Source organism: Acinonyx jubatus, chromosome C1 (assembly GCF_027475565.1).
Source record: "Acinonyx jubatus isolate Ajub_Pintada_27869175 chromosome C1, VMU_Ajub_asm_v1.0, whole genome shotgun sequence".
Classification (NCBI taxonomy): domain Eukaryota; kingdom Metazoa; phylum Chordata; class Mammalia; order Carnivora; family Felidae; genus Acinonyx; species Acinonyx jubatus.
The window spans coordinates 13465803-13486018 of NC_069381.1; the positions used below are offsets into that span (position 1 = coordinate 13465803).

Sequence of the window (20216 nt, forward strand, 5' to 3'; positions counted from 1 at the left end):
TGACACAGTCACGAGGTCACCCCAGTAACTGATTCCTGAGCCCGTCACTCAGCCTCTCCAGGCTGCAGCTCGGAGGCGTCGGCAGGGAAGTTGGGGCTCCCTGGTGAGCTGTGACAGGCCGGCTCTGACCCCTGGACGGCAAAGTCAGGGCTCCTCCCGCCATCGAGGGTGATGGGCACAGGCACAGCTAAACTCAGCATGGCAGCATCTTCCAGGTTCAGCAGTGCCGGGGTGGCTCCGAGCACATGGGGGGGCCCAAGTACCGCAAGACGACACCCAGAATTTTCTGGGGGCAAAGCCAGTTGCCGCAAGAGGCTGGTACCATGGACTCGAACATATACCATGGACATTTGGGTGTAAAAAGGAGACACAACCTCCTTTTGAAGCCTGATGGTTCGAGGGACATGTGAACTTGCAAAATGGTTGGCATTTATTGACTACCTACTGTATGCACTTCACGCCCATTCTCTCTGATCCTCTGATGTCCCGGCGAAGTAGGTATTGTTCCTATTTTATCTGATTTATTTTTAATCTTTTTAAATATAATTTATCGTCAAATTGGCTAATGCACAGTGTGTCAAGGGTGCCCTTGGTTTATTGTTCCTATTTTAGAGAAGGGGCCGTGTAGGCTCCGAAACAGTAAATAGAATTGGCCCAAAGTACACAGCTCAGAAGTGTCAACGTGGAAATGGAAGCTGAGGTCTCCGATCCCAGTCTTCTTTCTTGGGGCGGGGGGGGGGGGGGAGGGCGGAACCTCTGGAAACAAGAAGGAAACGCCTTCCTTTCACCCAAGGGAGGTTTATTCATAAGCATTTATGAAGCAGCCCCTATGCGCAGCCATGACTCAGAGAAGCTGGGTCCCAAGCTGGGTCCCAAGCTGGGGGGCGGGGGAGTCTGGGAGGTGAGGCGCAGACACGTGGGCAGGGAGTGAATGATGCCGGGCAGATGTCCCCCAATACCAGCCCCAGCCCAGCCTTCCAGCATGACTGCCCCGAGCCGGAACCTGCGGACACCCGCTGTGACCACCAGATGGCGACTGTGGGCTACTTCGATCCATCTCTGTCTTGGAGACCAATAGGGAGGTCACCCCGGATCCTTTTCCTAGCATGGGTGGCAGTGCCTGGCAAGCCAAACAGCTGCAGGGAAAGCGTATTTTTAGGCATCCACCAGCCGGTGGGTAAAAACGGCCAGGGTGCAGAGAACCTGGAGGGGGAGGCCAAATCAGAGAGTAGGGTGGGGTGGCGTCCCTGCTCCCAGCAGGGGCTGAACGAGTCACCACCACCCCCAGCCCCACGCCCGGTCTCCATCTCCCAGGGCGGAGCCCTCTGGCCCCCTGGGCAGCCAGGGGGCAGCGCTAGTCCTTCCCGTGGTGTAGCCCTGAATCATGCTGCTGAAGTAGACGGGCGTGTTGCGATCCGGGTAGAAGAGGACCACGCAGCACTTGGGGCTGAAGTAGCCCAAGGGCCAAAGCGCCCAGAAGGTTGAGCACTGCGACCACGAGGTGCAGGATGGTGACCAGGACCCCCTCATAGACAGACATGAAGGTACGGAGGGAGATGGAAGAGGTGAAGCAGAAGGTCACGCGGAAGGTGAAGAACTTGGCGTCGTTGTGGGTGGTGGGCAGCTCCTTGCCCACGTAGGCGAAGCTGAAGCCCGCCACGGACAGAAGCGGGTCCAGGCTGGTGTTGAACAGCAGCACGTTGTGGTAGTTGCAGGTGAGAACCGTGATTTTGGGGTCATCAGGGTCGGGGCAGGCGGCGGGCTCGGTGGTCGTGGCCAGCACGTTGCCCGCCACGATGACCACCTTGAGCACTGTGAAGGACGCCACAAATACACAGGGCCCGTGGTAGCGGACCCAGTAGCCGTAGGCACGTGGGAGGTGCCTGGCCATGTTGAAGACGCGGACGATCTGGAAAGAGCGCACGGTGACACGGGAGATACAGACGGTGAAGCAGAGGGTGAAGAGGGTCTGGCGGCTGAGGCACATGAAAAACGTGGGCTGCCCGACGTACATGGGGACCGTCACCTATGCCAGCAGCAGTGGCATCGGGAAGCACCCGGGGCCCCGGCCGAACGAACCATGGGCGCGTGGCGGTGCCTCCAGAAGATCACCAGGATGGCCAGTGTGCGGAGGGAGCCCAGAATGGACAGCACGGCCACAGCGACGGTGGGTGCCTCGCGCCATTCAAGGGAGGCCAGCCGCCGCTTGAAGCAGGAAGCGTCGTTCCTCCGGGACCACCCGCAACTCGGGCAGAGCCAGCAGCCAAACTCGTCTGCAAGAGCCCACAGCAGTTCCCGTCAGATACACCCACCTTCCCGGCACCCACATCCTCTGCACCTGCACCTGGCCAGGCTGTAGGGGTAGGGAGGGGGCGAGCCAAGGGCGATGCCTGCGGTCGTAGCCACCTCTCACTGCGTCCCTCGTATCCACCGGCCCATCAGATCCTCACGGCAACCCCATTTCACAGATGTGGCATCTGAGGCTCCTCCAGGCAGTTACAAAACCAGACAGTTACAGAGGCAGGATGTGGTCCAAGGTCCCCTTGACTCAGAGCCTGGCAACCATAATGCCTCCCTTCCAAGACCGTACCCTCTGGTGAGATGGACATTCGACCGTTTATTCAAGTTGCTTTTTGAGCGCCATCCACTGTGATAGGCATCTGAGATGGGAGAGCACAGACGTGGATAAAACCGAGCCCCCTGACTTCCGGCTACTGACCAATTGCAAACAAACTTTTGTTGAGCACCTACTCTGTGCCCTGGGCTCTGCTGGGCACGTCGTAAGTACTCTGATCGGTAGATGTACAGAACCACTTAGTTACTAATCTGTGAAGTCATGGAAAAAAAAATAATTTGGCCCCAACGGTGAACTGTGCTAAACACTGGAGGGATGACATTGTCCCCCCCTTCCTGGAGTTTATGATCTATAGGGGGAGATGTCAATTCTTCTCATCAAGGATGTCACTCAATAAACATTCACCGAGCAAACATTATATCCTCCGAACTACACGAGGCACTCGGGAGGCCACAGAGAGAAATTAGATCCTAGCCCTGTCTGCCAGAAACATTTCTTCTACGGACAGAGACATTCATTCATTTGTGTGTTTGTTCGTTCATTCATTCATTCATCCAGTGGACATTCTCTGGCCTGACCCCCCTGGGCCCTCAGCTACATGTATGCGCAGAGGGGATCAGTTACAGCCTCGCCTGGTTGAGGGCTCTTCCTTCTCCCACCCCCACGCCCTCACAGCATTGAAGATTTTTCTTACACCAGCGGTTAGGGAGATACAAGCGGAATCAGACATGGTCCCTGGCCTTTGGACACCGGTGTCCCCTGGATGAGACTCCAGGGACCCTGCCAAAGATGAAGGGCCCTGAGAACCCCAGGGCGGGGCAGGGCAGGGCAGGGCAGGGCGGGGCAGGGGTGTGGGTCTGCGAGTCCCATCTGCAGTTTGGTTGAGGAAGGTACCTGGAAGGCAGTCGAGACACTCGAAGCAGCAGGGATGAATACCCACGGGCTTCTTCCTTTGCCCAGGCTGGCAGTCCTTGGAACACATGGACACAGCGATCTGGAGGGAGGAAGGCAAAAGATCCTGAGCCCACAAGCAGGATGCTCAGGAAAGGGAGCCTGGCCCCTGTCCGGGATGGGGAAGGAGCAGGAATTGCCACCAGAACGGGACCCTTGTAGGGACCCTCCCCCCCCTTCGTCTGGCCTGCCTGAGACCTGGTCCACCTTCTTCAGGTAACAGCGCGCGACTGTCGAGACGGAGACTTTCTGAGATTGCCGGGCAGATAAGATGTGGCTCTGGGGCTGCCAGCAGCCATCGTGTCTCCATAGAGGGAGGACATTCCAAGGAAGGACCTGAGATCTGGAGGGAATGAGACCCTGGATCTATCCGTGCCTGGAGTCTCATGGTCCACTCCTGGAGTTTTCGGTGATGGGAGGGAACAACTTCACTTTGTAGAGCGGGGCAAAACCCATCCTAAAATTCAGAGTTCCCAACGCAATCTTGAAAAAGAACAAAACTGGGGATGCACATTTCCTGACTTCAACACTGAACTGCGAAGCTACAGTAACCCAAGCGCTGTGGTGCTGGCATAAAAACACACATACAGGGCACCTGGGGGCTCAGTCGGTGGAGCGTCCGACTTCGGTTCAGGTCACGATCTCGCTGTTCGTGGGTTTGAGCCCCGTGTCGGGCTCGGTGCTGACAGCTCAGAGCCTGGAGCGTGTTTCGGATTCTGTGTCTCCCTCTCTCTCTGTCCCTCCCCTGCTCACACCCTGTCTCTCTCTCAAGAATAAAGAAAGATTTAAAAAAAAGAGTTTTGTGTTGTTTTTTTTTAAAAAGACACACATACAGACCAATAAAATAGAATAGAGAGTCCAGACACAAACCCTCACACATACGGTCAAATGATTTTTGACGGGTGTTCCAAGACCATTCAGTGGGGGAAAGATCGTTTTTCCAACGAATGGTGCAGGGAAGGCTGGATATCCACGTACAAAAGAATAAAGTTGGACCTAATGCCACGTGCGGGTACCTCAAAATGGATCCATGACTTACAGGGAGACCTAAAATCATAAAAGCTGCTACAAGAAAACACCGGGCACAAGTTTCAGGACACTGGACCTGGCAATGACCTTCCTGGCTAGGACTTCATGAAAATGGAAAACGTTTGTCCACCAAACGACAGAGAGGGTGATGTACGGAGAGCGTAAAAAGGCATCCCACAGAATGGGAGACAGCATCTGCATGTTGTTCATCTACCAAGGGATTAATATCCAGCATATACAAAGAACTCCTAAAACATGATAACTGAACTTGGAAATGGACAAAGGACCTGAACAGAGACTTCTCCAAAGAAGATACACACATGGCGAATCAGTACTTGAAAAGCTGCTCAGTAATCATGAGGGAAAGGCAAATCAAAACTACAGTGAGAGGCCAGCCTACGCCCATTGGGATGGTTGCTATCAAAAAAACGGGTCATAACCCGGGCTGGCAAGGATGCAGAGGAACCGGAACCTCCTCATTCACCGCCGGGAGTGTAGCCTGGGATGGCGGTGGTGGAAAACGGTATGGCAGTTCTTCAAAAAATTAAAAACAGAATTAACACACGATCCAGCTTCCACTTCTGGGTGTCTACTCAAAAGAATTGAAAGCAGAGATTCAAAGAGACATTTGTACCCCCGTGTTTAGTGCAGCATTATTCACGATAGCTTAAATGTAGAAGCGACCCAAGTGTCCATTGATGGATGAACGGATAAGCGAAATGTGATATATACCTAGAATGAATTATTCAGTCTAAAGAGGGAAGAAAATTCTGACACACGCCACAAAACGGATGAACCGTAAGAACATGATGTGGAGTGAAATTAGCCAGTCACAGAAAGACAAATGCTGTGTGGTTCCGTTTATATGAGGTTCTGAGTCCAATTCATAGGACCAGAATGTAGAAGGGTGGCTTCAGGGGCGGGAAGGAGGAGAGAGTGGGGAGTTAGTGTTTAAGAAGTATAAAGTTTCGGGGCGCCTGGGTGGCTCAGTCCGTTAAGCGTCCGACTTCAGCTCAAGGTCATGATCTCACGGCCTGTGGGTTCGAGCCCCGCGTCGGGCTCTGTGCTGACAGCTCGGAGCCTGGAGCCTGCTTCCGATCCTGTGTCTTCTTCTCTCTCTGCCCCTCCCCGGCTCATGCTCTGCCTCTGTCTCTCTCTCTCTCTCTCTCTCTCTCTCTCTCTCTCTCTCTCAAAAATAAACATTAAAAAATTATTTTACATTAATATATACCCAAACTTATAGAAGGCAGTGAACGCAGTACTTAGAGGGGATTGTGCAGCTCTAAATGCCTGATTAAAAGAGGAGAAAGCTCTCAAATCACTACCATTGCTGTCTTATTACAGTTAAGTTTGCTCTTCTATTCTCTGTCCACATGGAACTGGATCACTCTGACATTCGGCAGAACATCATGCGGGTCCAGTTTATTCATGGCATCATACCGACGGGATCTGGTGAGTAGGAAGCAGGAAGCACCCTTCACGCCCACGCGAGACACAAATACTTAGGTACGAGGGTATGTGATAAGGGCCCTGCCACACCGGTGATATTTTCAGGGCTCCTGTGGTCTGGGAAAGGCCAGGACATCCTGTCTAGGCGACAGGGCGACTTGTGACATCTTCTGCCTTCTGCCGTTAGAGACGTCTGGCACTTGGCGAACCTCTCGAGATTGGGGGCGACCGCATAAATCGCTCTTGGAAAGACTGCTGCAACCCGCATTTATCAGGTGGCTCGGACGACGTCCGGTTTCCAGGCAAATGATGACAAGCCCGGAGGAGGACCCTGAAGCAGGCTCTGGCTGTAGGACGTGCTGTCCTTGCCACTCGGGCCATGTGGCCAAGCAGATTTGCTGATGCCGGCGTCATCTGCGGGGGACAAGAGGGTCCAGCCCCAGCTCGAGAGGTTGCAAAACGTAGCTACAGCATACCTTCCACCAGAGTACGACTCGCTATTTGAAAATCAGCTCCTGGTGTCCTGCTGGGCCTTCGTGGAGAACAAGCATGTGGCCTCAGGACATCAAGTGACTCTCAGAGGCACGGAGCTGCGTGGTCAGGCAGGAAGAGTGGCAAATGTCCACGCAACGGAAATGGCACATTTGGGATCAGGCCAAAGCAGGCCCCGGGGGTGGGGGGGAGGGGGGACGGACATGTATGTTTCTTAGGTCAGTGATTCACAGGTAATCTATCCCCAGCTTGATATAGTAACGTGAGCTCAAAACGGACCGTCGCCACCCTAGGCTCCTCTTCGGGGACGCCCCCGAAGGGCGGTAACGAGGGAACGTGTCCCCAGGGGGTAGAGTTGAGAGCACAGCACATGTTTGTTCACTTGGTGTGGACGGAGAAAGGCCCCGGAGAGTGGATATTCTTGGACGGCTGGGCAGCGACGAATGGCTTGGCCGGCTGCTCGGTGGGCCTGGAAAGAACAAGACCAGAAGAGTGGAGAAGACATCGTCTGGGCGGAAGGGTGTGTGCGTGGATGTACGAGAGTGAGCGCAAAGCCTGATGATCTTTGTGTCTCGGGCCCATGCCCGTCGAGAACCCAGGGAGCGATGAAGAACCAGACGGAAAGGATGAAGCTTCCAGTATGGGTCAGCCGCCCCGGGGCTTGCACGGAGTGCCTGCGGTGGCGAGGATGGGGGCTGTGGGTGGGAGCTCAGCGGCTTGGGCTTCCTCTCCGTGGTCAGCATAGCTACTGCCACCGCTGAATACCTAACCTTCCAGCCCGGAACCCACACTGAGCCCTTGATTTGGTTCCATTCTACATGGATGCTGGCCCATCTATCAACCGCAGGTGCCTTCTTCCCTGGAGGGAGCACTGACTCATCCGTGTAAGAACGTGCCTCCCCTGTCTGCCACGCAGCACCCCCATCCCAAGGCATACAGAGTGAATAAGTTAGTGTCATGGGTCCCCCCACAAAGTCACCCCAGACAAGAGACCCATTGTGCGGCAAAGGGGGTGTGATGTGGGCACATGACCACAGGATCCACTGATCCCAACACATTCCACACCACCATCGAGAAGTATCCTGTCTGATAAAACGATGGTATGGTGTATTAAGCGTTCAGGTAAGGTACCAGCTGGGGGACAGACAACACCTTGAGGGTAGGGACACTGCCCTTCAGGGTGAGGTATAAGCATTGAATGAAAGGCGGGTATGTAGCACTGTGGCCCCAACAGCTAGAACACGTGGGTCCAGCCACAACGGGGCGGAAGAAGGCTCGGCCACGCTCACCATTGTTCTTGGGGGCTCTTTGTTAGAACCGGTGTTTCTTGTCCCCACAGGCTGGACTCTTCTGGAATCCAGGGTCCGGCCCCCAAAGAGGGAACATGTCTACGTATCCCTAGACAAAATGGGTGCTAGGTTACCTCCTGGCTTTTCAGGGGCCGCACGTCAGGGAACGAGAAGGCCAAGAAAGGAGGGAGTAGTTAACTTAGCAGGAGGGGCCAGGTCCCCACCACACAAGAGGGTAGGAAGGAATCCAGAAGATTCACCGCAGTGGCCGGGTCATTACTGGACACCTGCCACAACCACGGACCGGCACGGACAAGGCGACTACGGGCTCAGACACCCGGGGACAAATGTCCAGAACACCCCACCAGCCAAGTGGCCAAGGGCGAAGGACTCCGGAATGGATGGTGGAAGGGAGGGATGAGGAAGAGCGGCTCCCTCCACCTGGCCCCCACTGCAGCTACAGGGCCTGTGATGGTGTCCACTCGAGTCCCCGTGAAGACGCCGGGCTGGCTGCTGCCCCAAACGTGCCAGCCCACCAGGCTGTGGGGAGGACGTGAGCACAGCGACGGGTGGCCATCCATCTCTGTGGCTTCTCTCACGTTTTCTCGGCCCACCTTCTAGTCCTGCCCCTGCCATAGCAACCAATCCACTCAGGGGTTACCGGTCAGCACCTCCCTTAAGCTGCACTCGGTCTCTTTCGCTCTCTGCCCGGGGGCTGTCGTGTGAGATGCTCGTGGGGAGCTGCTGGGCACCCACACATGTGTGACCTGGAGGCACAAGGGAGTTAATGCCCCGTGTGGCGACCTTGGGCCACAGCGGGCAGGGGGGTGGTACAGACCAGTGGGTCCATTCCATCCTCTTCCTTCCCTTGGGGACAATTCTAAAGTGGTCCCTCGGAAGGTTCCGGTAAGATCGAGCTCACAATCGGTGTCCAGCTTAAGAACATTCCCTGCTACTGACCTTCTCTCTATCCCTAATGGACTCTCCCCCATCACCCACTCCTGCTCCCATGGAGCATATCCTGGAATAACTGCACATAAACCCTTGCCTCAGGCTCTGCTTCCCAGGAAAAACCCCAGGCGAAGACACTGTTATTTGTTGACTTGCGTCCCCTCGAAGTTCACTGAAGTCTGAAACCCCAGGACCTAAAAATGTGAACTTATTTGGAACTAGGATCATTTCAGAGGTAATCAGTTAAGACGAGGTCATCCTGGAGTAGGGCGGGCCCCCACTCCAATATGACCCATGTCTTTATAAAAGGGGAGATTTGGAGACAGACACCCCCACAGGGAGAGTGCCCCGTGGAGGTGACCACAGAGGTCGGGTGAGAAAACCCCAAGCCAAGGAAAGCCAGCGATGGCCAGCTAACCACCAGAAGTTGGGAGAGAGGCCTGGAACATCCTCCCTCTGGAGAGGGTTCCAGAAGGAACCAACCCTACTGACAGCTTGAGTTGGACTTCCAGCCCCCAGACTGTGGCCCTTTGTGACAGCAGCCCTAGCAAACCATTAAAGACACCAACCCAACTGACTCCATAAAAACCCCCATGAAGCATAGGAACTAGAAGCACCCGGGACCACAGAAACTGTGGATAAAGTGTGCAGTCCATTGGGAGGACTGGTGAAGGCAGGCAGAGCTTTTGTTTTATTATTATTTTTAAGTAGGCTGCGCGCCCAGCACGGAGCCCAACACAGGGGTCTAAACTCACGACCCTGAGATCAAGACCTGAGTTGAGATCCAGAGTCGGATGCTTAACCGACTGAGCTACCCAGGTGCCCTGGCTCTTTGAACTTTTAGATCCCCCTACCTCCCCCCCTCCCCACGAGGCTGGGTCTCTACCCTTCCCCACATCACGGCCATTCTGACAGCTTGCAAGCTAAGAGGGTAAAACAAAGGAGCTTTCAGACTGACAGATGTCAGACACAGGTGAACACAGCTACTGTCCCCAAAACGCGAGTACTAATCAATGGGATGTAGACTGAATGCTGCGTATAGAGACGTGCGAAAGCTGTGTGGCCTTTTATGGGTCACGCGACCCCCTCTGTGCCTCCAGTTTCCCAACCCCAAAGACAGGAGGAACAGTACTCTCTGTTTCCCAGGGTTGACATGAGAATTGAAGTCCTTAGCACACACGTGTCCACCTAACGTTCACTTTGCGCAGCCCCCTGAGCCCCTGGGTCCTGAGGATCCAGAAATCTCTAGACTTCCACAGTGCTTAGTCAATGGGAGGAGGGACACCCACAAATAGGGACGCCATCAGTGCTCGATAATGGATCTCAGGTCCACAGGGCCCTTGCCACCCCTGCACGAGCCAGTGCCCAGACCCAGGTCCCAGCCCCCCACCAGCCCTCCGAGAGCTGACCGTGTTGTTGGCCGTGTGCCAGGAGACGTCACAGATGGCCCTCAGCCGTCGTAGCACCGGGCAGTAGGAAGCGATGCTCCGGAAAGGTTCTGGCTCAGGTCCCACCGTCCCTGGATGATCTCCAGGCCCATGAGTAGGTCCGCTCGCTGGCCAAAAAAGATCTGGTGGCCCAGGAGGGTGAAGTTGACCTTCCAGATTTCCTGAAGCAGCTGGAGAGGCCACAGGGAAAGGAAGCGAAGCTGGCGTCAGAAGTCGGGCCCGATCTGGGGGAGAGTGACTACCCCACGAGACTGGGTGTCCGCATCCCTACAAGGGGGCAATGAGACCGCAGATGTGGCCACCCGGGAGGCAGCGGCTGGGAACCCCGGCTCTGTAGTCGGACACACCTGGGTTCAGGCACCAGCTCTGCCACCTGCTCTGAGCCTTGGGCCTGTCGCCCAACCTCCATGAGCTCCGGTCTCCTCTTCTGCAAAGTAGGACAACAAAAACCCTGTCTCCCGGGCTCTGAAGCAACACATGAGTTTCCCAATGTTGGGAGCTTAGCACAGGGCCTGCAAACTAGGAAGTGCTCCCCTCCGGCCAAGGTGTCGACATTGTTCCTGCTCCCTGGCAGTCACCTCGGCCATCCCGCGGGGACCCAACACCTGGGCTCCAGAGTCCACCGTCTCTCTCACTTGCAAGGGTCAGCTGCCCTCACCCCTGCCCCCTGGGTGCTTCCGGCTTCCCCACAGTTGCAGGCGACCCTCCGGTCTCTCCCCCATGCCATCCCCCGTCACTCTGAGAATGCGGAAGCTGTACAAACTGGAACACGCTTTGGACTGGGCATCCTTTGGCCTGAATTCCAATCTGAGCTCCTTCCTCAATTTGCTGTGTGACTTTGGCCAAGTCACTGAACCTCTCTGGGCTGACCACCCCCCAACCCCGCCCTCGAAAGAGCTTCCAACTTAGATACCCCATCAATCTGACTCCTCGGCTTTCCCTCCATAAATGAGAGAGTCTATTGGGCTATGTCTTGGGGGTCCAGAGCTCACCTCGCCTCGGGGACCGACAGACAGACAGCCAAGAGCTTCGGGCCCTAGCCTTCTTCCTGCTCTGCCCAGGGAGTGAGGTCTCCAGAAGCCGCTTTGGAATTTGCACATGTTGCTGGGACTGAGGGCAGTGGTCTTGGGAGCTGAGAGGAGGAAACTCCTCCCCTGTGGCGGCCTCTGGATGGGGATCCGGATGCCGTGAAGGGCCCACAGGAAACCAGGTCCTGGTGTCGGATTCCAGGCCTCGAAGGCAGGGGGTCAGAAAGTATTGTCCCTGCAACCCTCCTGAGTGGAGGAGGCCTGGACTATTATTGTCCAGACACTGGTGTCAGCAATGAATGAGGAGAAAGAGGAGGACATTCGGCTTCTACTCGGCAGCAGGTAATGTGCGCACATCACTGCTAATCCTCACAAAAACTCAGCAGGGTGCGTATCATCCTTTCCAGGGGAAACCTGGGGCTCAGAGATATTAATTAACTTGCCCCAGGTTGCACCGCTAGTGGGGCCAAGCTGGACTCAAACCCAGGTCTGCCTGAGGACAAAGCTCTGCCTCCCAACGGGCGGACAGATGGGCCACAGCCGAGACGCTGGGGTGGACAGAGGCGGAGAGAAGGACGCAGCGAAGAGCCAGTGAGGGTGGTGAGCAGGTGGCCTGTGGTCCCGGCCGGCTGGTCACTGTTAGAGCCCCAAGGGCCCCAGTCCCAACCCCATTAAGTAAAAGGATGGGACCCCAAGACTCTGAGAACACCTTGCAACTCCAACGCTCTATGATTCCACGACCTGCTGAAGATCTTCCCTTGGACTCCCAAAGCCCCCTCTCATTTGCCAGCCTGGATTTTCCCCAGCCTCCCCCTAATCGCACCCTCCCCATCATCACGGGCGGAGCGTCCTCCTGGCCTCTATCTCCAAGTCTCCCCTTCACCCGGGCCTCCCCCTCCTCCCCGCCTCTCCGAGGGGCGCCCTCCTCTCCATCCCCACTGCCCCTGTCCTGGAGCATCACCGCCCCCTGGCCACTCCCTAGCTGGGTGACCGTCACTCCTCTGGAACCTCCATCTCCCCTCTGTATGGGCAGCAACCATCGAGTAACAGTGGTTACTCACAGGGCGTCTGGGGATAGATGATAATTCACACAGAGGGGTTAGCACAGTGCCGGGACATAGTAGGGGCTCATTCATTCATTCATTCAAGAAATATCCACTGAGAGTCAACTCTGAGCCAGATCCGGTTCCAGCAGCTCAGGATACAGCACAGAACAGGACAGTAGGATTGAAAGGTCCCTGCTCTCCCCGGCCTATGTCTGGGAGGAGGAGGGTGGTGGGGAAGAGCCGATAAACAAGAAGACAAGTAAATAGACACAACAAAGACACTTCGGGGTAAGAGTTACGACAAAAATCCACAGGCTGGCGTGGCATGACCCAGCATTGGGGGGAGGGGGCCCTGCACAAGTGGGGCCTTTGGGGTAATGGAGAGGGACAGCCGGAGCTCAGCTCGTCCCCTCACCGGGCCGTGTGCCCACGGTAGGGTGGCATCTACCCCCGGGCAGAGGGCATCATGGTCTAACGTGTCTGCACAAAAAGGCATCATTTCCACTGTTCACGCCAGTGGAGACCCTGGGTGACGTTGCCATAGGATGGTGCGCTGGGGTCCCTGCTTCCTGTCCCTGTCACCCCTCCACCTCCACCCTAAACTGGCTTGTTGGATTGTCTTCAAAACAGCAGTTTCGGTGCTTGCCTTGGAACTCACTGTGGGCTCCTACTGCGTCTAGAGCAAAGCCCCAGCTCCTTCATCCGGCACTTAATGCCCTCCAATGTCACCTGCAGCTCCCCTCATCCCCCATCCTTTGGTCACAGTGGCCTGATCACACGACCCAGACCACCATTCTCCTCCTGAGATGTCCAGTGCCTCCCTGGCCCTTCTCACTCCCAGCGGTGCCGCCTCTCTCTCTCTCTCTCGCGCGCGCGCACACACACACACACACACACACACATCGCAACTCTGACCTCCTGCAGCACTCAGCAGAGACAGATCTTCCCGACTGTCTTTGTCCTTCCCAGGGTGAGGGTCCGGGGCACCCGCAGTGCCCAGCCTGGGCCCGGCACATCGCAGGTGCTCAGGAAATGAGTTGCCATGATTGGTGCTCTTTGGTCTCCACTGCTGGGAGAGGAAAGAAGTCAACTGGTCCTTCATCACAGCCGTTGCCACAGTTGTCTAGGAAAGCTGAACAGTACGGTGGGAAAATCGGTGGGTTCAAAGGGCCGACCTGGGTTCAAAGCCACGAACCACTGCTCACCACTAAAACCACCACAGACAGGTCACTTTGACTCCCTGTCTCAGCCTTCCTATCTGTGGATTATCGACCTTGTAGGATGGCCACGAGTTGGGGTGATGTACACCAGGCACTCATGGCCCACTGGATGCTCAAAAGACAGTAAAGCACCCATAATAATTATGTATATTATTAATGTAGCAGGGCACACAGTAAAATATAATATTCTGCTGGTTGAGGCTAGAATTCTTTTAAAGAATCATTGTAGTTTTAGAAAAAAATAAGCACTTAGGGTTGCAAGGTTAGGCTCTGAGATTATGGGGTAGAGAGGTTACAAATAAATAAAGGGAAAGGGGGAGTTTTTGAAAGGGCTAACTCAATGGCTCTGTGGAGGAAGCAGACAAGCATATGCGGAGGGGGGATCGAGAAGAGGGGAGGAAGGCGAGAATAAAGACAAAATATAGACAGCGTTAAGGGAGTACCTAAGCCCCAAACTTTAAAGCAAACAAACGAACAAGGAAGCATTCAAGCACAGTGTGCATCTCTGATGAAATTCCCCTCTGGTCCTCCAGATCCTCAGTAAAATCTTCTACCCACATAAACTTCGTGGTTAGGTGTGTGTGTGTGTGTGTGTGTGTGTGTGTGCACGTGTGCACGCAGATCAGAAAAATACAGATTTAAATTCCAGGTCTGAATCCAGGCGACTCCTTGCCTCCTTACTCCTCTGAATCGTCCAGACCTGGGACGAGAGAAGATGCATAAACCCAAGGCAGAGCCTCAGAGAGCTGAACACAGAAGTCCTCCCCCAAGGCCACCACCCTGGAGAAACGGCAGGGGGCCCGGGGTGCCCACTGCCTGCCAGGCCTCCTTCCAGGGAACTTCGCCCAAATCTCCTGCCGGGACAGGCTATCTTGGATGGCAAGGACTACATTAATGTAAAAAAGGGAGTTTTGTCACCATGAAATACTTCTGGCTTTATGTGTCTGGGGACAGGGTACGTCCCCTGGCCTCTCCCGCCAGTTTGCCCAGGACCCGGCCAGAGAGGGGGACGCTAGAGCAGGGCAGTGGTCTCCATGGCAACCACTCAGGGCTGTGGCGGCGCCTGTGCTGTGTGGCCCCGACTCTCCGTGGGCGGGGCCTCACCTGCCAGAGATAGATGACCCGCTCGGAGCGGCTGGTCTGGGTGCAGCCCGGGAGGCTGTGCAGCGCGTGGGCCTGTCGTGCAGGACCGGGTCGATGGCCCAGGACTCGGAGGCCATCCGCACGACGCCCGTGAGGTTCTGCGGAGCACCTCGCGGAAGAAGTTGTGCAGGACCAGCTCTGGCGACAACAGGACAACAACGACGCGCGCAGAGCTCTGCCGCTGCTGCTCGTCCACGATGGCCTTCAGGCGCCGGCGCTCCCACTGCGTCACCGCCTGGTTGGGCTGGGGCATGGGCAGCGTCTCCCGGAAGGCGATGCAGGTGTCGCCGCCGGCCGGGCGATCGCTGAGCAGCTGGCTGTCGTCGCGGCCGCAGTCGCCGCTGCTCACCAGCGCGATGATCCAGTTCCGGGGGAAGTACAACATCAGCTGCGCCATGGCCTCGATCTGGTGATCTGCGCCCGGCGCTGTGCGCAGAAGGGACGGGAAGCACTGCTTGTCCCGTAGCTCGTCACTGATGGCGCTGTAGGTGATCTGCCCGAGAACGGAGGGCCGCCAGCGTGAGCTAGGGCCTCACCAGGCCGCCATCACCACCCCCCCCCCGGGGTCACCACAGCATCCCCCCACCCTTCCCCTTGGCTGTCTCTGCTGCTGTTCGTGGCAGCCGGGTGGCCTCTGCGACCACTTGTCCGTCACCTTACTCCTCAGCTCAAAACTCCCCAACAGCTCCTAATGTCACTCGAGGACAGCCAGAGTCCTTCAGTGGCCCCCAAGGGGCTCCACCACCGACCCCGGCCCTCACCTCTCTGGCTTCATCTTCTACTGTCCCGCCTGGTCCCGGGGCTGCTCACCGGTTCAGCCAATGCACCAGGCTCCCGCTGGCCTCTGCATTCGCTGCCCCCCCTTCCGGAGCGCTCTTCTCCTAGGCACCCACATAGCTCCCTCACTCCTTCCCCTCCCTCAGGTGGTTGACCAGTTGTCAGAAAGACCCTCCTGGCCACCCCGCTTGAAACTGAGGTCTCCCCCTACCCGCCTGCCCACCGACCTGTCCAGCCTCCCTCGCCCTGCTGGCCTTTTCATTCTGTCCGGTGCACATCTCACTTTCCAACAGCCTATATCACAGTGTTTACGGACATGGCCTGGCTCTCCCACCAGGAGATTAGCTCTAGGTGTTGTTCCCTGCCGTATCCCCAGCCCTACAACAGCACCTGCTCCATAAATATTTGTTAAACATAAGAAAGAATGAGTTTAGTCCTGGACGAGATGCCTCATGTAAGTGTATTCATGTTTACTAAGCACCTGCTATGTGTCAGACCCCTGGCACTTTACATAACAAAAATGACAGCAAACAGTGTAACTACCTACTATGTGCCGAGCCTCGTGCTGGCTGCTTTTTAGGGCATAAAAACTTTTTTTTTTTTTAATGCATAAAAACCTTATGCCAATTCTGGTTGAGGCACCTTTAATCATGACGATGACAACACTTACAATGACAGTAGTCATACCAATGGCACTTTTTTGAGGACCTCTTATGCGTCAGGCCTTGTGCCGGGCAACCGTACAAGATAATGTCGAGCACTTCCTGAGTTTTCATCTTTGTGCAAGATGCTTTACATACCATTACATAAGCGACTAGCTTCTGTGTCCTAAAAACTCCTACATAGCTTAAAGCCTTTAACGTTCAGACAGTCCTAGGATGGAACTCTTATCATCCCATTTTATAGGTGGGGAAGATGAGGCTCAGAGAGTTAAGAGACTTGCTCAAGACCTCACAATGGCCAAGACGCAGAGCCAAGATGCACACCCAGGTCTGTCTGCCTCCAAAGCCTGAGCTCTTAACCAAGTGGCTGGGCTGCCTTCCTAGGATTGGGGTTGACATTCGGACCCTACTTCCTGCCTCCTCCTACCCCCAGGACTGGTGGGGGGAAGTGAGCCCCCTGGATAACCACTCCTCTGCCCCCCAGCTCCTTACCCCAGGACCCAGGGGCCTCCCCTGTGGAAGGAGGAAGAGAGAGAGGAAGCGGGCCACAGTTACAGTGGACTCAGAGTTGCCAGGGCCAATGACAGCCACCACACAGGGCACACAGTGGCTGTAGTCCTCCTGGATGGGCAAGGAACAGTTCTCCTTTGCCAGGAAGTGGAGCACGGGCTGGACATTGTTGGAGATGTAGCGACATCCACCATTTTGTAGCCCAGCAGCACGCCAGGCAGCAGGCTGCTCTGGCTGTTGATCTCCTCCCCTGCAAAGCGCATGGCCTGCATGAGATCGTAGCCCAACACCTTTATTTCATACCTGGGGGAGCCACGTGGGGTGGGGTGAGAGGCAGGTCCAGAGTGAGAGGGGGAAGGGACGGGAGAGCCGGGGAGTCCCCTCTGCCTGCCATAGGAAAGCCGAGGAGTGGCCCAAGAAGGAGCCACTCCAGAAGATTCTGGCATTTTCATCTCATCGTTGTCACCTGCCACATCTCCAGAATCACCATCATCACCTACTATTCCTATCACCACTGCCATCACTATAACTGCGTGTCTGTGACCACCATCACCGATACCACCGTCACCATCACCGCCATCACCATCACCTCCACCATCATCAGCACCACCATGACCAACACCGTCACCAGCACCATCAGCAGCACCACCATGACCAACACCATCACCATCACCACCACCATCAGTCACCACAATCTTCATCACCATCACCACCATCACCACCATCACCATCACCTCCACCATTATCAGCACCACCATGACCAACACCATCACCACCACCATCAGTCACCACTGTCTTCATCACCATCACCACCATCACCACCATCACCATCACCTCCACCATCATCACCACCACCATGACCAACACCATCACCACCACCATCACCATCACCACCATCACCACCACCATCAGTACCACCACCATCACCACCATCACCACCATCACCATCACCTCCACCATCATCAGCACCACCATGACCAACACCATCACCGCCACCACCATCAGCACCACCATCACCATCACCATCACCACCACCGGCATCCTCACCATACTCTTCACTACTTGCATTATCACCATTATTACTGCTATCAATCTTATCAGCATCACCACCATCACTGAACTCCCCTCCGTTATCACCGGCATCACAACATTCATTCGCCAATGTGCCGTCACTGGTACCACCACATTCGTCATTCTCAAGCCAGCATGTGATCTTCCCCAACGTCACATAAAGGGTGCATTTCTTACAGTCAGCTTTTACACACTCTTTTTTCTCTCCCTCTCTCACAGGACGCCTTCACCCTCTCTGCACCAAGTCACTATCTCATCATCCCACGCTGGGTCCGCTATCCCAGCCTTCGCGCTTGCACAAAGGTGTCTCACCCAACCTTGAGTGATGCAGCCACCCCCAGGGCTCACAGGGGACAAGGTGAGTGGAGAAAATCCCTTCTGGTCCTGGAAGCACCTCTTCACACCTAACCACAGCCCTAGAGAAATGCAAACCTTCCCCTCCAGTCTGAGAACCTGCTACCGAAAAACCACATTTCTGCCTTCCAAAGGCATAACCCCTGGTGTCTAGACTTGGACTTGACACGGACTCAGTAGGAGTTCCCCACTTGACAAAGTAGGTGGGGGTGGTCTCTACAACCCCTCCAGGCTCAAACACCATGTAACTCTTTATTTATTAAGAGACGTGGTGGGACAACCAGCTCTCCATATTTCAGAATACAATTGCCAACGATTTTGGTAACATGAACTGCATGGGGTCTCCCTGCAGGCCGGTGGGGATAATGCGGGATGAGAGGTGGGCAATGAATGAGGAGCATTTTGAGCCCTTGGTCCTGGCGTGGTCCCCTGAGGAGCACAGGACCAGCCCAGGCTTCCCACTCCGCCCCCGTCGCCACTTCCAGCCCCACACTGGCGACTCACCCCTTGCACTGGGGCACCTACGGGAAGTTGAGGTGGACGATGCCCTTCACGTTGGCATGGAGGGTGAAGAGGCCGCCGAGGAGGTAATCCCCAGCCAAGTAGAAGTCTGAGTTCTCAGCCGGCTCAGCCAGGAGCCGCAGCAGGATGATGAGGGAGCAGACTTCCCTGGCCCGGGGTCCCATGGCTGGGAAGTGAGGGGTCCCCGGAGGTGGCCCTGCCTCATCAGAGAGCTGGCAGCTTGGCACCAGGGGATTTGCACAGACATTTACATAGTGACGGTCTTGCCATGGCCGAAGGGGTGGGGAAACACCTGGACAGGTGGAGAAGCTTGAGAACTCTGGGGGGGGAAGAAGAGGCTAGAATTAGGATGATCCCTTCCTAGGGCATGGTGGGCCCTGGGGGGTGTGGGAGAACGCCCTGTGGAGGTAGAGAAAGCATGTCCTGCTATCTCGGACACAAACTTAACCTTCTGCCACTCGGTTAAGGACAGGTCCCATGCCCCTGACATTTCCAACATCTGGGAGTAAAGGGCACAGATACTCACCCAGGAGACAGAGTAGAACCGGATCAAGTTGATCCTGGCAGGTAGTACTTTATATACGGCCCCTGACCCAGGACAGGTGTTCCAGTAAGAACCAGGCATCATGCTGTGTGCTCGCCATTCACCATCTTGCTCGATGATCACAATAACGGGGACTATGACCGGCCCCATTCCACAGATGAGAAAACTGAGGCACAGAGAAGCTTACGAAGCTCACCCTGGGTTGCACAACCAGCAAAAGTGGGGACTCAAAGCACATAGTCAGATGCTAGGACCTGGTTCTCAATCTCCACGACGTATAACATCATGAGGTCATGGCCTTTGCTAAAAAGCAGCGTTTCAGCAGCTAAGAGAATGGGAGCGGCGAGGGAGGCGGTTAATACCTGTTAGCCCGACAACGCAGCAGTCAGCGCTGCTGGGTGAGCCCCGCTCTGGGTGCCCCCTTCGTACCCAGCACCAAGGGGCGGGGTTACTGTCAGAAAAGAGAGCTGAAAATTTCCAAAGGGAGATGGTTCCAGCAAACAGGGCACCCATCGGAATCTGAGACCCTGTCCGCGTAATGTCGTTGTGGTCCTTTGGTGGCCCGCAGGGAGCCTGGGGACACCTACTGTGGAATGCTTGACACAGACGAGTCTGTTACAGCTGGGGCCCATTAAGGCCTCTGGGATCCAGGGTTGTGGGGAGAGGGGGTTCCCAGGCACAGAAAGCTGGCCGAAAACCTCATGCTCTCCCCCTGTCCCACCTCAGCCAAGCCCGGCTCCTTTTTTGAGGGCTAGTCGGTGCCTTGCCCCTTCCAGGAAACCACCCCTGGCCCCAGTTCACAGGAACCACCCCTGCTCTGAGCTGCAGAGGCACAGCGACTGCACGCGTCAGTTCTAAGGAGGGAGAATAAAGATGCTGGTTGCTGGGAGGTCCCGGGACGTTCTGGAGACTCCCAGCAAAGTCAGGCTCTCTAGCCAAGCTCGGGGGTAAGCAGATGGCAGAGAAAGAAAGCATCTAAATTAACCGGAGCCCCTGGGTGTGGCCCCAGCCCCAGGGTAAACGATGGTGGAGAGAGTCGCGAACCCAGCAGGCGCTGACTAGCTCACGGTGCGGCAGGGCTGGGCGGGGTTCGAGGGACACAGACAGGACACCCGGGGGACGTGGCCCGGAGCCTCGGAGACTGTGAGCTCTGCG

At 55.8% G+C, this 20216-nt stretch overlaps 1 protein-coding gene across 1 annotated transcript; it reads right to left on the reverse strand.

Annotated features, from left to right (window-relative positions):
• Positions 1–1272: 1272 nt before the first annotated feature.
• TAS1R2 (taste 1 receptor member 2) lies at positions 1273–18681 on the reverse strand. Its single transcript, XM_053216116.1, is given in 12 exon segments — positions 1273–1464; positions 1466–2058; positions 2061–2273; positions 3437–3569; positions 10146–10234; positions 10237–10384; positions 13402–13465; positions 14583–14724; positions 14727–15114; positions 16553–16752; positions 16755–16873; positions 18500–18681. Coding segments are annotated over 12 exon segments (2463 nt in total).
• Between the last annotated feature and the right edge of the window lie 1535 nt (positions 18682–20216).